The sequence below is a fragment of the Pantherophis guttatus genome, chromosome 1 (assembly GCF_059756535.1).
Source record: "Pantherophis guttatus breed Tessera chromosome 1, ASM5975653v1, whole genome shotgun sequence".
Lineage (NCBI taxonomy): Eukaryota > Metazoa > Chordata > Lepidosauria > Squamata > Colubridae > Pantherophis > Pantherophis guttatus.
In genome coordinates this window covers 316,573,902-316,587,935 of record NC_142063.1, presented here as the reverse complement: position 1 = coordinate 316,587,935, position 14,034 = coordinate 316,573,902, and the positions used below count along the sequence as shown (strand labels likewise).

Here is a 14,034-nt window from a genome sequence, read left to right as displayed (position 1 = left end):
TGAGGGAAGGGCATGACATCATGCCAGACTAAAGGCCTCTGGTATTTAGGTAGTTCAAGTTTAATTAAGTATGCCATAGGGGAGGTAGAGTACCTGTTGGACTCACTAGCAGTGAACGTTGGTGTCCTAGCTAGTTCTGTTTGGTGCTCTGTGTCTGCTACTTGCTGTTTAATGAGTATTTTGGTCTGATAATATCCTATGCTGAATAGAAGACCTAGAAAGAAATCCAAGCATGAAATTTTAGATGCCACTGCCTATTTCCATATGGATTGATAATCATTGCTCATAATTAATGGGGGAAGGTCAAGGAGAGGAAAAGGATAATCTAAGCCAATAGTTGAATATGGTCACCTACACTTTAGCCTCCATTTTGATGAGGCCTTTCTCTAGTTGCATGGTGTCATTAGACACACATTTTGGGACTTGAAGGGCTGATCTTAGAAATTTGGATTGTACAAATTCTAATAATGCAAAATTGGAGAAGAAGCCCAATTGGGCAAAATAAAATTGTGTTATTGGCTTGGCTTTGAATAATTTGAGTGCTACTGGTATATTGTGGCCACCTCTTGTTGAGTTAAAGAATATAAGGATGGCAGCTGAGCTCCTTCATGCATTTTCAGCAACATAGTTTCCATGGACTTTTCTACTGCCAGAAGAATGGCAAACTGCCCCCAGGTATTTGAAACAGGACATTTATAATCTTGTGGCATCTATGCTCCCAAGAGTGGCTCTTGGATCTTTTGTCAAATGCCATGATTTTAGTTTTCTGATAATTGAGTTCACAGTTGAGCAGAATTATGTTAGTGTTCTCGCTGTTCTTTTAAGCCAGTGGGTATTCTAGATCTAGAAAGTATTGCTGCAGTATCTTGATAAAATAAAACAGAGATGTACCTATCCTCCATCAAATTTGGGAGAGTAAAAGTCCATGTTGTGGAGATGACCCACCATACAGTTGATATAGAATAAGAGTGGAGCCAATATGCAGCTTTGCTTGATGCCTTTCTCAGTTTCACTGTCATTGATGAGATGGCCTTGAAGGTTACATCTTATGTTGAGTGTGATTCCTTCAGGTACCATACATATTAAATGAAGCAGACTTTGGTAAATTGAGACTGTTCAGTTTTTTTCCACAAATTAGCTCAGGATATGGAATCAAATGTTGCTTTGAAATCTATAGCATTAAGGGAGGTTGTGTTGTGTTGCAGAAAGAGTATTGTTCAATGAGATGATGAACTACTAGGCACTAATCAGTGGTGGATTGGCTTTCCCTAAAACCAGCTTGCTCTTTTGCAAGTGTGTTTGCTTTTTCCATCTATTCCTGGGTATCTTTGCTGATTGTCTTGAGGGAGACTCATTGGTCTATAATTAGTAGGATCATCTTTTTTCTTTTTTTTCTTTTTCTTTTTTTTCTTTTGTATATAGAGACAATGATTGCAGGCCCCCAATCCTTGGGGACTCTGCTGTAGCTGTTGATGAAGATAAATAGTAAGGCCAGAGTGCAGGCCAAGAATTATTTAATTATCAGTGAGAGGTTTTTGTACAATAACACATACTTAGTTGCTTACTTACTTATTTTCCTTGCTGACCCTTCTATAATTTGATTACAGTTTGTGGCTTCTGGAGGTCTTCAGCAGCTCTTGGAAATATTTAATTCGGGAATTTTAGAACCTAAAGAACAGGAATCATGGACAGTTGTAAGTAACAAGTTGTAACTGACTCATCTTAATGAGATATAAAACTTCTCTAATGAATCTGCAGTTTTGTTTTAAAATATTCTGCTATTATCTATGAAAACGTTAAATGAAGTTAAAGCTGCTTATTCATTCTTATTTGTAGTGGTTATTAGATTGTCTGGCTTGCTTGCTGAAGTTGATATGCCAGTTTGCTGTGGATCCTTCAGATTTGGATTTAGCTTATCATGATGTTTTTGCCTGGTCTGGAGTAGCAGAGAATCACAGGAAAAGAACTTGGCCAGGAAAATCACGGAAAACTGCAGGAGATCATACAAAAGGCCTTCACATACCCCGTTTAACAGAGGTGAAAAACTTCTCTTTAAAAGCAATAAAAACAAAGACTTGAGGGAAAGTTGGCAGGTGTGACACTGTAAATGTAGGTTTACATAGAAACAATTGGGAAACTATTTTCAGAGGAAAAAACGTTAGTAAGTATAATGAATGGTTAATTGGAATAATGCAGTCTTACTAAGTTACCATATATCTCAAGAAGATTCATTACCATTCCACATATCTTTGATGACTAGAAATTATGGGAATTGAAGTCCTACATATCTGAAAAGCATTAAGATGGGTTAAGGTTAATAATATATATTCCTGTTTCTTTTCTGGATATATATACAATTTACTGTACACAGTAAATTAACAAGAAAGAAATTGGGTCTGAGAACAGCATATTTTATATATAAACCGCTTTGACTGCAATATATTCAACTTCATCCACTGATATTTTAATTTTAGCATATAGGTATATATAGAGTCATACTTCATAAACAATATTGATTCTGTATATTTTTAATGCCAGTTTTCTAAATTGAAATGGAAAATAGAAATCCAAAAGCATAGAGCCTTAAGGAAGCCTTAATCATAGAGCCTTAAGGAATATTTTGAATATATTTAGATAGGTAAGTGATTTCTAAGACATTTTAGAAGATAAACTATACCTACATCCAAAGTGTGAACTTTTTATTTAGTTTAATTATAAATTCCTAGTTGTGATTTTTTTTTATATTTATTTATATTAGTGCTGAAAAAGCTTTAGGCCATTCATTTCAAAGTCCTTATACAAAGTAGAATATGAATATATGGTAAAATGGTATTAATCAGATTCATACACAGCACACAGTAGTATATTGAACTAAATTTACAGTTGTGCAGATAAGTTTACATTCTCCTTGCAGAATTATGGACCATTTTGTAAGTAAATGTGAGTGATTGTACAATTTTTTTAAAAAAAATTGAGGTTGATTCAAATTAAAATACTAGGCATCACAGAATAGCACAATCATTAAACCATAGCAATAAAGGAAATTATAAAATGGTCCTGTTTGTAAGTTTCCATATCCTTAGTGTTTAATATTGTGTATTTCCCCCTTTAGCATCAATGTTCACTTGCATCTTTCATGACAGTTATGAATGAGACCTTTAATTTTCATAAATAAAGGTGCCCATTCTCATCAAAAAGCCTGATGTCCTATATATACTTTGGTTGTATAGAATGAACTGCGTGTTTGTGATCTCTCCAAAGATATTGAGATTAGGGTAAATCAATAAATATTGTTCTGTTACAGCCATTAAAAGGTTGACTTGTCCTTATATAATGAATCATTGTCATATCGGAAAGTGATGCAAATTGATTGTTATATCAACCTCAATATAATAAAGTGTGTCAACTTTATAATATACAGTATTATCAGCCCAACGTTCAAGAGCATGCAGACTTTTGGACCATTTTATTCATTTATTGCTATGGTTTGTTTAATGATTGTGCTATTCTGTGAAGCCCAATATTTAATTTGAAAAAAATGTACGTTTTTTTTTAAAAAAAGTTTTGTCTGATCACTCATGTTTACTTACAAAATGGTACATCTTACAGATTCTGCAAGGGATATGTAAACTTAAGAACACAACTGTAGTACAGTCTTAAATGAAATTAAAGTCCTTAACAGATTATATGAAATGAAAATCAAGCAGAAGCTTTTTAAATATCCCAGAGATTCTCCAGGAAATCAGGGATTAATTCTACCGCTTTAGTTGTTTTCTTAAAGATAACAATTCCCCAAATTTCATAATTGAAATAGCAGCAGTGGAAATAGCTTCCAACTGCAAATCCTATTAAATAACTGAAGCAAACACTTGGCAAGTCCGGGATATGTTCTCAGCTACACAGAAGGAAAAAAAGATACCAGTCTACCACTTGTTTGAAATGATCATATTAGTACATAAATTGTGGAACTGTGATTAATGGGAGAAAAAATTCTAGTTTGCATATTTTATCAAACTGTGTGTGTGTTTCAATATATGGTGTCTTGCTTATCATTAAAGCGCTGGATTTATAAACAACGCAGTTACTTTTTATTCATTATCACACACACACACACACAAACACACACACGTATACATATAGCACATAGTTTTAAGGCAGCAGTTGCATTAACTGTTCTTTTTTGACTTCAATTTTTTTAAAGGTATTTCTTGTACTTGTCCAGGGAACCAGTTTGATTCAGCGACTTATGTGTGTTGCTTATACATATGACAACTTGGCGCCTAGGTACAATAACCTTTTTTTAATATCTTTGGTAAGATTTATAGTATATATATATATACACACACACACATATATATATATTTGCATTAAGCAGCATATTAAATAATCCGTTTTAGTCAGAAATATGTAGTTAAAAGCGCATAAGTAAGTTGTTATATTCCTTCTTGTTAGTAGAGTTTTGATCTTACTAAAAGTGTTCAGAGTATCTCTGATAAGAACAAAACCGTATGTTTTGAATTCAAGATATTTTAAATTTGGATTTTCCTATAAGTCACTTTAATATTTAGTGAAAGCAGGCTTCTGCCAGGTTTTAAGGCAGAAAAAAATTGCACAATTGTAGCTGAGGCAATATTCTAATATTCAAGTCTGGCTAAAAAGACTATTTTGTGACCTAAGAAACTTAAGTAATTGAGAGTTTATTAGGTAGCCCAAGTGGTCTACTTAATCAACTAGGAGTCAAAGACTTAAGCTGATCTCCCCTATCTCTCATTATCATTCAGGCTTATTGCAGCAGATTCTCAGTTCTGCAGTTAAGTAAAACCTATTTTTTTCAGGCTAAAGAAGATAACAAACCAGTAATTGTTAATGCTAGTCAAGAATGTGCTTGATATAGCTATTTTACTTCATAATTGTGATTAAATCACATTAAATCAAATTGTGAACTAATTAGTTATCTACCTGGACCAGATAGCCATGTATAGTGCTATATCTCTGTTACCATCTAATTACCCTCTTTGTTCCAAGGGGAAATAAATATTATATAGCAGTCTAGTAAAACATTTTAAAAGATTAGTACAAAATTCTGTAGAATATTAAATCAGTTTTTTGAATTTGATAATCTAGTGAGAACTATTCATTTGTTTTTATTATTTGAAGTAACATTTTCTAAATTGTGTACAATGATTTATTTTACTTATTTTATTCCTCTACAGGGTGTTGAAAGCTCAAGCTGATCATAGGTCAAGACATGAAGGTCAGTACATTGCTGAAGACATAAAAAAATTCTTAAGTTATATGGAGTTTTCAATAAATTTTTCTTAAACTGAAATCCAGATATGTTAAATATTAATATAAGAGTATTTAGTCATGTTAAAAAGAAAGTACACCCTCTTTTATTCTACGGTTTTATGTATCGGGACATAGTAAAAATCATCTGGCCCTTAGCAGTTCTTAAAAGTAGGTAAATACAATGTCAGATGAACATCAACACATGACATATTACACCATATCATCATTTATTTTACAAAAAGAAAGCCAAAATGGAAAAGCCATGTGTGAAAAACTAAGTACACCCTTATTGCTTCCATAGGTGTGAAGAGGCTAAGTAGCAGTCAGGTGCTGCTAATCAAGTGTCCTTGATCAATTGATTATCAGCAAGTGTGACTATCTCTATAAAAGGCAAAGTTTTATGGTGTTTAACATACATTCAGGTGTGTGTTAACACAATGCCAAAAAGTAAAGACTTCAGCAATGATCTTAGAGAAGCAATTGTTGCTGCCCATCAGTCTGGGAAGGGTTGTAAGACCATTTCCAAACAATTTAAAGTGCATCATTCTACAGTGAGGAAGGTTATTCACAAGTGGAAAGCATTTTGGAGAGTTGCCAATCTTCCCAGGAGTGGATGTCCCAGCAAATTCACCCCAAGGTTACACTATGCAATGCTCAGAGAAATTGAAAAAAATCCAAAACTTATGTCTACAGGCCTCAGCACATTAAATGTTCATGATAGTACAAATAGAAAAAGACTGAACAAGTATGGTTTGTTTGGAAGAGTGCCAGGAAAAAGCCTCTTTTCTCCAAAAAGAACATGGCAGCATGGCTTCAGTTTGTAAAATTGCATCTGAACAAATCACAAGACTTCTGGAATACAGTCCTTTGGATAGACACGACCGAAGTGGAGATGTTTGGCTTTAATGCACAGTACCACGTTTGGCAAAAATGAAACACAGCATATCAACACAAAGATATACCAACTATCAAACATGGTGATGGAGGGGTAATTATTTGGGCTTGTTTTGTAGACACAGGACCTGGGTGCTTTGCATTCATTGAGTTGACCATGAACTCCCCTGTATACTAAAGTATTCTAGAATCAGATGTGTGGTCATCTGTCCCAACAGCTAAAGCTTGATCGACATTGGGTCATGCAACAGACAATAATCCCAAACACACCAGCAAATCTACCACAGAATGGCTGAAAAAGAAAAGAATCAAGGTGTTGCAATGGCCGAGACCTCAACCTGATTGAAATTCTGTGGTGGGATCTCAAGAGAGCTGCGCATAAATAAATTCCCACAAACCTCAATGAATTCAAGCAATGTTGTGAAGAAAATTGGGCCAAAATTCCTCCACAACAATGTGAGAGAATAATAAAGTCATACAGAAAATGATTTACCTCAAGTTATTTCTGCTAAAAGTAGTTCTATTGAATCATAAGGTGTACTTAGTTTTTCCACACATGGCTTCTCCATTTTGGCTTTCTTTTTGTAAAATAAATGATGACATGATGTAATATACCATGTGTTCTTCATCTGAGTTGTATTTACCTACATACAATATGGGCCTGATATGTAAAACTATAGAATTGAAAGAGGATGTACACACACACACACACACACACACACACACACACACACACACACCGCCCACATGACTGTATATGTAGTTCAGAGTTGAATAGTAGGGTCCTTGGTGCTCTAGTTGTTTTCTCAGAGATGTTTTATTATTGAACTAAGTAATAGAAGGGAATGGTGTTGGCTCTCTGTTTATATATGAGTATAACTTCCTTTTAGTAATGATCATGTTATCTAACTGGGTAAGGAAATGACTACAAGAAAACAACCAAGTTCAGAGCAGCAAGGACCCCCTATATTAGATATTCCTCATCCTCAGCTGATAGACAAAACTGCATTATTAAGTTGTAGTCCAAAACATCTAAAAAGGCCCATATTGAAGGTAGCTAATAGCTAATTATGTCTCACGGCATATTAATATGCTTCAAATTAGCTTTAGCTTATAAGCTTAAAGCTTATTTACTGGAAATTTCATTGAAGAAAGGCCTCTGTCCATTATTTTTTAACTGCAGATAGATTTATATTATAATTGAAAAATTAACAGATTAACTTTCTGTTCCTACAATATTCAATTCCTTATTTATTTATTTTTTAAATTTGATTTATATGCCGCCCTTCTCCAGAGACTCAGGGCGGCTTACAATGCGTTAAGCAATAGCCTTCATACTTTTGTATATTTATACAAAGTCAGCTTATTGCCCCCACAAACTGGGTCCTCATTTTACCTACCTTAGAAAGGATGGAAGGCTGAGTCAGGTGAGATTCGAGCCTGGTGAGATTCAAACTTACAGTAATTGCAGACAGCTGGTGTTAATCACAATGCTTTTAGTCTGCTGAGCCACCAGGCCCCCTTTTTTTTTTAACAAAAAGCTGTTGCTTTTTATTAGCAAAAAGCAACAACACAATTAATTACAGCATTTTAAAAGTGTAATTTTAGAAGTTATGGAAGATGTTTCAGAATTTTTAAAATTTATTTCTGTCTCAGCATTTCTGAAGACAGTTCTGCTATTTTCTAAACAATATTAATTTAGCTAGGATTTAATAGATAGACCTTTAAATATCATTAAAAAAAACTTCAGGATGAGGATTATTACCATTTGATTTAGAAGGGTGTTTATACAAATGACTTTCCATTTTGCCTTTTTCTGTAACAGGAATTTCTTCCAACTTCTGTTCCTTTGTTTGAGAAGCATGATAGCCTGTATAGTATTTTTATATATTATTAATTAATACATTAATATGTAGCAAAGCAATTCCTTCTTCTCTTGTAGGTTACATGTCATGGTAATAATGGTTTACCTGATAGTTCATATGACCTTGACATTTCAACTATGTACTTTAAATATCTTTAGAGGAGAAAAGTCATTCAGGCTAGGTAGAGACACCTTCCCTAATTTTGTGAAGGCTGGTATTGTAAAACAGAAATAATTAAAAATCTTTTTTTTTTTACATCAGCTTAATATGCCGATTAAGTGTGCATGTATTTGAGGGACTTATTTTCAAATTTCTAACATAAATGCAGACAGCAAAGTTAAGGTAATGCCATTAATGTTATTTAGCTTAGTTTTATCTTAAATGCATTTTAGTCAAGTTTTAGTGAGGAAAATATCTTTATTCACCTTTTATATAACGTATCGTGTTTCCCCGAAAATAAGACCCTGTCTTATATATTTTTTGAACCCTGAAATAAGCGCTTGGCCTTATTGCCATGCGCTCAAAAGCCTGATTGGTCTTATTATCAGGGGATGTCTTATTTTGGGGGAAACAGGGTACACATAACTAGTAAATAGTAGCAATACAACTTCATATTTTTCTTGTTATTAATCAATTGATATCTCATGTAGAATCAAGCTCTTGAGATTTGGCCAAATGTTGAAAAGAAAAAAACATACCAACACTTGATTTTCTCACAGTTGTTCTCATGTTTAGCAACTGAAAAACATCCACACTTTAAAAAAAAAAACCAGTGAAGGAATATTTAGGATAGATATACAAGCAGTAATTTAGGTCAAACAGTAGATGTTTGACTCCGGTGACAATTAGTTCCAGCAATCATCATCAGTTGCAGTAGACTGGGAGATTTGTCCCAAACCTCTGGTGGAGTACATTATTTCTCCCTAATGCAGGTTCTGGCCTGTGAAAATAAATTGTTTTTCCACCACAAATAGCTTCTGGCAGGCACTTGGAGAATTTCCCAACACGTGGTGGATGAATCCATTGAGAGACTGGTTCACTGTTGGCATTGTAAAATTATTTGATGAAATAATTTTATATTTCATAATGGCCCTTGATGAAATTACCTCTAAGGTAGTCTCCCTCTTTTGGCCAATCTCAGATGACTCCTTGGTTTACCAATAGCTGTCAGGTATGCCTCCTTTCAGTACTCAAGAAAGAAAAACCCCGACTCCATTTTCATAGAGAAAGGTACTTTTACTGAGCATGAACTGAATGCAGCCAAAGAAAAGCAAGGTCTGAGGCAATAGGCACGAAAATCACATATAGAAAGCATCCTTAAAACCCTCCCCAATCAGGTCCAGTCACGATGATCCAATCCACATCCCCCCAAGGTATCATGTGGGGTGCAGCTTCCGATGGCTCCATCCTTCTGGTAGGCCAGGACGGTTGACCTTGACTGGTTATCAGCACGCCTCCCAGCTGCAGAGAAACACTGAGGAAAACTTTCTCCAGTTTACTCCACCAGCTCACTTCCCCCCTCCCAACTATCCAGACAGCTTCCCCCTCCCCCCGTTTCAATGGCAGCCGTAGCAAACAAGCAATATAAAAGCGGAGGCTGACAATAGTTCTCAGTAGATGAAATGACAGAAGCAATGGCTACAGTGCCAGTGGAGTTCAAATCTACATTCAAACTTATTCCATGTGATAAGAGGTGAAAGACTTCTTCGATTGCATTAACAAGTTGACATTGAATAGTCAGTTGCTTTTTAGAAAGGCCTCAAGGTTGCTGTCATAAATTCACATATTCCACTAACAAAATTCCCAGATTCATTCAAATCTTGTCGTCATGTGGACAGAGTACAGGATAATGACTTGGGGCATGGTCTTTTTTAATTAATGGGATTTCTTTTGATCCATGACTTCAAATGAAGTGAATCAGGTGATATCTGTTTTCTTCCTCCTGTAGCTGAATCCTTGCCCCTCTTAGTTCTTTCAGGTAGTTAAGTGGGAGGTAATTTTCTGGACCAGGAAGACTGTTAACACTTTGGTGTGAGAAGAGATATTACTGGCAGCTTGGAAATAAAGGGAGGGTGTGTTAATTGGCTCTTTCTATATCAAGAGTATTGAATAATTATGACCTAGTCTCTAGCTTTCCTTTTTTGGGAAAGATTATTGAGACAGTAGTTGGGAATAAACTACAAAGCATCTTAAAGGAAATGCTTTCTGCTCAGAGTTCCCAGCGTTGCAGCGCTCTCACAGTCTCTTCATCAAAATTCAGCTAGCAGCATTCCCACTCTTACAACTGCAGGAGCATTGCAACTTCTTCCCACTGCAGTCTGGGAAACTGGCCAGCTAGGCCCACCAGTGCAGTACTCGCAAGAAGCCCAGGTCTTCTCCATGCTCCACCATGCCTGGAAGGCCTCAGCTTGCTAGGATCATTGGCATGCAGATTTCTTCCCTGCATTGCCACTCCTCAGAGACCTGGGCCTTCCTCCTGTCCAATCATGGCCAGAATGTTCAGCCAGGCCTCAATCAAGATAGGCCCACTTGCACATGGGTCTTTTCCCTGCCCTACCACTCCTTCTCCCTGCCCCTCTATGTCTATGTCTATTTACTTTTCCCTTTCTCTGCAGCTGCTAACAGGTATGCCCAGCAAGGTGCAACTAAAAAGCTAGCAAAAGCAATCTGATTTCTGTTTATAGTGGATCTAGTCATCTCAAGTCTTCCAGGCCTGGTGGAAAAGAAAGAAGGCCCAGGCAATGGTAGGCCTATCCAGCTGAGGATTCCTGATCCGGTTTCATGTGTCAGTGAGTCCTGGGCCTTCCAAGCCTCTACCCATCCCCCACCCCAGAGGTATTCTGGTGCAGTCACTTAACATCTGCAATGGGGAGAGCTGGAATTGCTGTCATAGACTGATACAGTCATGTGAACATCTTGTTTAACAACAACATACAACCAAAATTCTGGGTTTAATTGTGCTCAAAGACTACTAACTGTATTTTTCAGCCAAAGCGATTTCTCATTCAAACATAATTTATCTTAATTTGAAAAAAAACACAAAATGGCATATATGTAATGTATAATTAATGTTTTTGATTCTTCTTTTAGTTACTCACTATTCAATGTGGTTGCTAGTGAGTTGGGCTCACTGTTGCTCTTTAGTAAAATCCAACCTAGCAGATAGTGATAATTTACATGATTGGCTGAAGAAACTTACTCTTCTAATTCCAGAGGTAAGCTTCGAAAACAATTTCTAGTTTAGTATAAGAGTAAAGTCAAAAGTAGGTTAAATATATCTGTTGAAAGAGACATTTTAGAAGTGAAGAAAAAGACTTTTTGTTACTTTAGGATGGATTTATTAGTAGTTTAAATATTGTATTTAGTTTCCCTAATTCAAAGTTTTTTTTTTTTAAATGAATGGTTCAGTCGTCTTCATATTTATTCAGAGTCACTCCTACTGGATCCATCAACCCAATCTTCTAGATAGCATGCATAAGATTTCAACCAAAGTCCTCTCGATCTATCTATTATAGAAAATAGCTGTCTCCTTCAATATTTAAAATATCATTTGTAATTTCCCACTATTAATTCTTTGGTGGGGTTTTTTTTAGTTTCCAAAGTGTTCTAGCATCTTGTTTATAGTAAATGAAAATTATTGGTACAAATGCTTAGTTCAAAATATTGATAGCAAATAGGCATATTGAAAATAGTTTATAAATCTAACAATAAAGAAAATAAGAAAAATTGTTTTTATTTGACTTGTTTCCATTTAATTGTAATTCTTTATTTCAATTTTAGACTGCAGTTCGCCATGAATCTTGTAATGGTCTCTATAAATTATCACTGTCAGGGTTGGATGGAGGGGACTCCATAAATAGGTCTTTCCTGCTGCTAGCTGCCTCAACACTGCTTAAATTTCTTCCTGATGCCCAGGCTCTGAAACCTATTAAGGTAAAATAAAAAAGGTTACCTATTTCACTTATGTGAAATTATGTTGCATAGTAAATGATCAAAAAACAAGTTCCTCCCGGTGAAATTGTCATATATTTATAGTTCTTACATCTATAGAACAATTTATATTAGGAGGATAGGCAAACAATTTATAGTTAACGAGTACAAGGTTTTATTTGTCTGCTTCTCCAATTCCCAGTGTTTTATGCATCTATATTACATCAACAATTGGTGATTTCCCCTCCCCCCCTTTTTTCAAAGTATTTGTTAAATAATTAGTATAAACATCTGCCACCGATACAATATCAGGGTGACTGTGCTTTGCCTTTCCTATGTGCTAGAACACCTGTCTCAGTCATTATACCAGTAAGGCACATACTGGGTAGAGGTGGGATAGGGACAAAATTAACTCTTGCTGACATAGGGCATATGATGCTTCTTTTGCAAAAAAAGATTAAAAATCCATAAAAAATGGAATAAAAGAGGAAGAATTTCCCACAAAATCCATCAGTTACTCTTTCATAATTGTTTTAAGTTTAACTGCAATTAATTTCCATTTCACAAGTTTATGTAAATAAAAGTAAACAAATAAAATATTTATTTATATATATATTTATTTATTTATTTAATCTAATTTTTATACCGCCCTTCTCCTGAAGAACTCAGGGCGGTGCACAGCCAAAGATAAAACAAGTACCCATATAAAATTTAAAAACAATTAAAAAACATTAAATAATTTGGCCCCGACGTCATTAAAACAAAAACAACCCATTAAAATTAATGTTTAGGCCAACCCATCTTGTTGGAACAATAACGTCTTAAGGGAACGGCGAAAGGTGCGTAAGTCAGGGATCATCCGTATCTCCGGGGGCAATTCATTCCAGATGGCGAGTGCCCCCCACAGAGAAGGCTCTCCCCCTGGGTGTCGCCAGTCGACATTGTTTGACCGACGGTACCCTGAGGAGTCCCTCTCTGTGGGAGCGCACTGGCCGGTGGGAGGCTATCGGTAGCAGAAGGCGATCTCGTAAGTACCCAGGTCCTAAGCCATGGAGCGCTCTAAAGATGGTAACCAACACCTTGAATCGCACCCAGAAGACCACCGGGAGCCAGTGCAGCTCGCGCAGGAGTGGTGTCAGGTGGGAGCGCCGTGTCGCTCCCATAATCACCCGCGCGGCTGCATTCTGGACCAGTTGGAGCCTCTGGGTACTCTTCAAGGGGAGCCCAATGTAGAGAGCGTTACAGTAGTCCAGACGGGAAGTAACGAGGGCATGAGTGACCGTGCACAAGGAGTCCCGATCCAGAAAGGGACGCAACTGGTGAATCAGGCGAACCTGATAAAAGGCCCCCCTGGCCATATTAAACAGAGGTGTTATAAGGAGAATGAATTTCTAAATAATAAAGCCCAGTTGAGAGTTTTCATGACAGAAAAAGAAATTAGTTTTTCAGAAAAATGAAATCGATGGAGAAAGAACTTTTTGGAAGTAAAACTGCATACAGTATTCATTTTCTTTGCTTTCATGTTCACTTCCATACTGTTGAGATGTTAATCGAAAGAATGTGAGCATCTACAAAATGTATATGTGAAAAGAACCTCTTAGGCCATATGTTCTTACTTATTGTTTTAGTTACCTCCCCTGGAAAAATTGGAAGTTGCAAACTGTCTTTGGTTATAAAATAAAGTGTGTGCATTAGTATGAATTACATAAATACTAATGCTTATTTTATATAATTTTTAAAAACCTAGAACAAAGTAGCCAATAATCATCTTCATCTTATTCTTTTCTTTATAATGTGTTAGGATTATTTTTTTTTAATTAGCAAGTTTCTTGACCAAAGTTGGAGAGGAAAAAAAAGTTTAACCTTTTTTCTCCCCCCCCACCCTTCCTCCAGATTGAGGATTATGAAGAAGAACCCATTTTACAGCCTGGCTGTAAAGAATATTTCTGGTTGCTGTGCAAACTAATAGATAATATACATGTAAAAGATGCTAGTCAGGTAAGCATAACTGATTTCATGTTAAAAGTTTGTGTTATATTTATGTTTATGCTTGCTC

The 14,034-nt window shown here is 35.8% G+C and overlaps 1 protein-coding gene across 2 annotated transcripts in view; it reads left to right on the top strand.

Annotated features, from left to right (window-relative positions):
• USP34 (ubiquitin specific peptidase 34) overlaps positions 1-14,034 on the top strand; it is a 153,680-nt gene that overhangs the window by 88,531 nt on the left and 51,115 nt on the right. Inside the window, exons 33-39 of one of the 2 annotated variants that reach the window (XM_060692619.2) lie at positions 1,608-1,694; positions 1,837-2,037; positions 4,223-4,284; positions 5,214-5,254; positions 11,139-11,263; positions 11,829-11,981; positions 13,872-13,976. In XM_060692619.2, the coding sequence (XP_060548602.1) occupies positions 1,608-1,694; positions 1,837-2,037; positions 4,223-4,284; positions 5,214-5,254; positions 11,139-11,263; positions 11,829-11,981; positions 13,872-13,976 (774 nt within the window). Of the gene's footprint in view, positions 1-1,607; positions 1,695-1,836; positions 2,038-4,201; positions 4,285-5,213; positions 5,255-11,138; positions 11,264-11,828; positions 11,982-13,871; positions 13,977-14,034 lie in introns of both variants that reach the window. The other variant, XM_034427298.3, reaches the window with a different exon arrangement.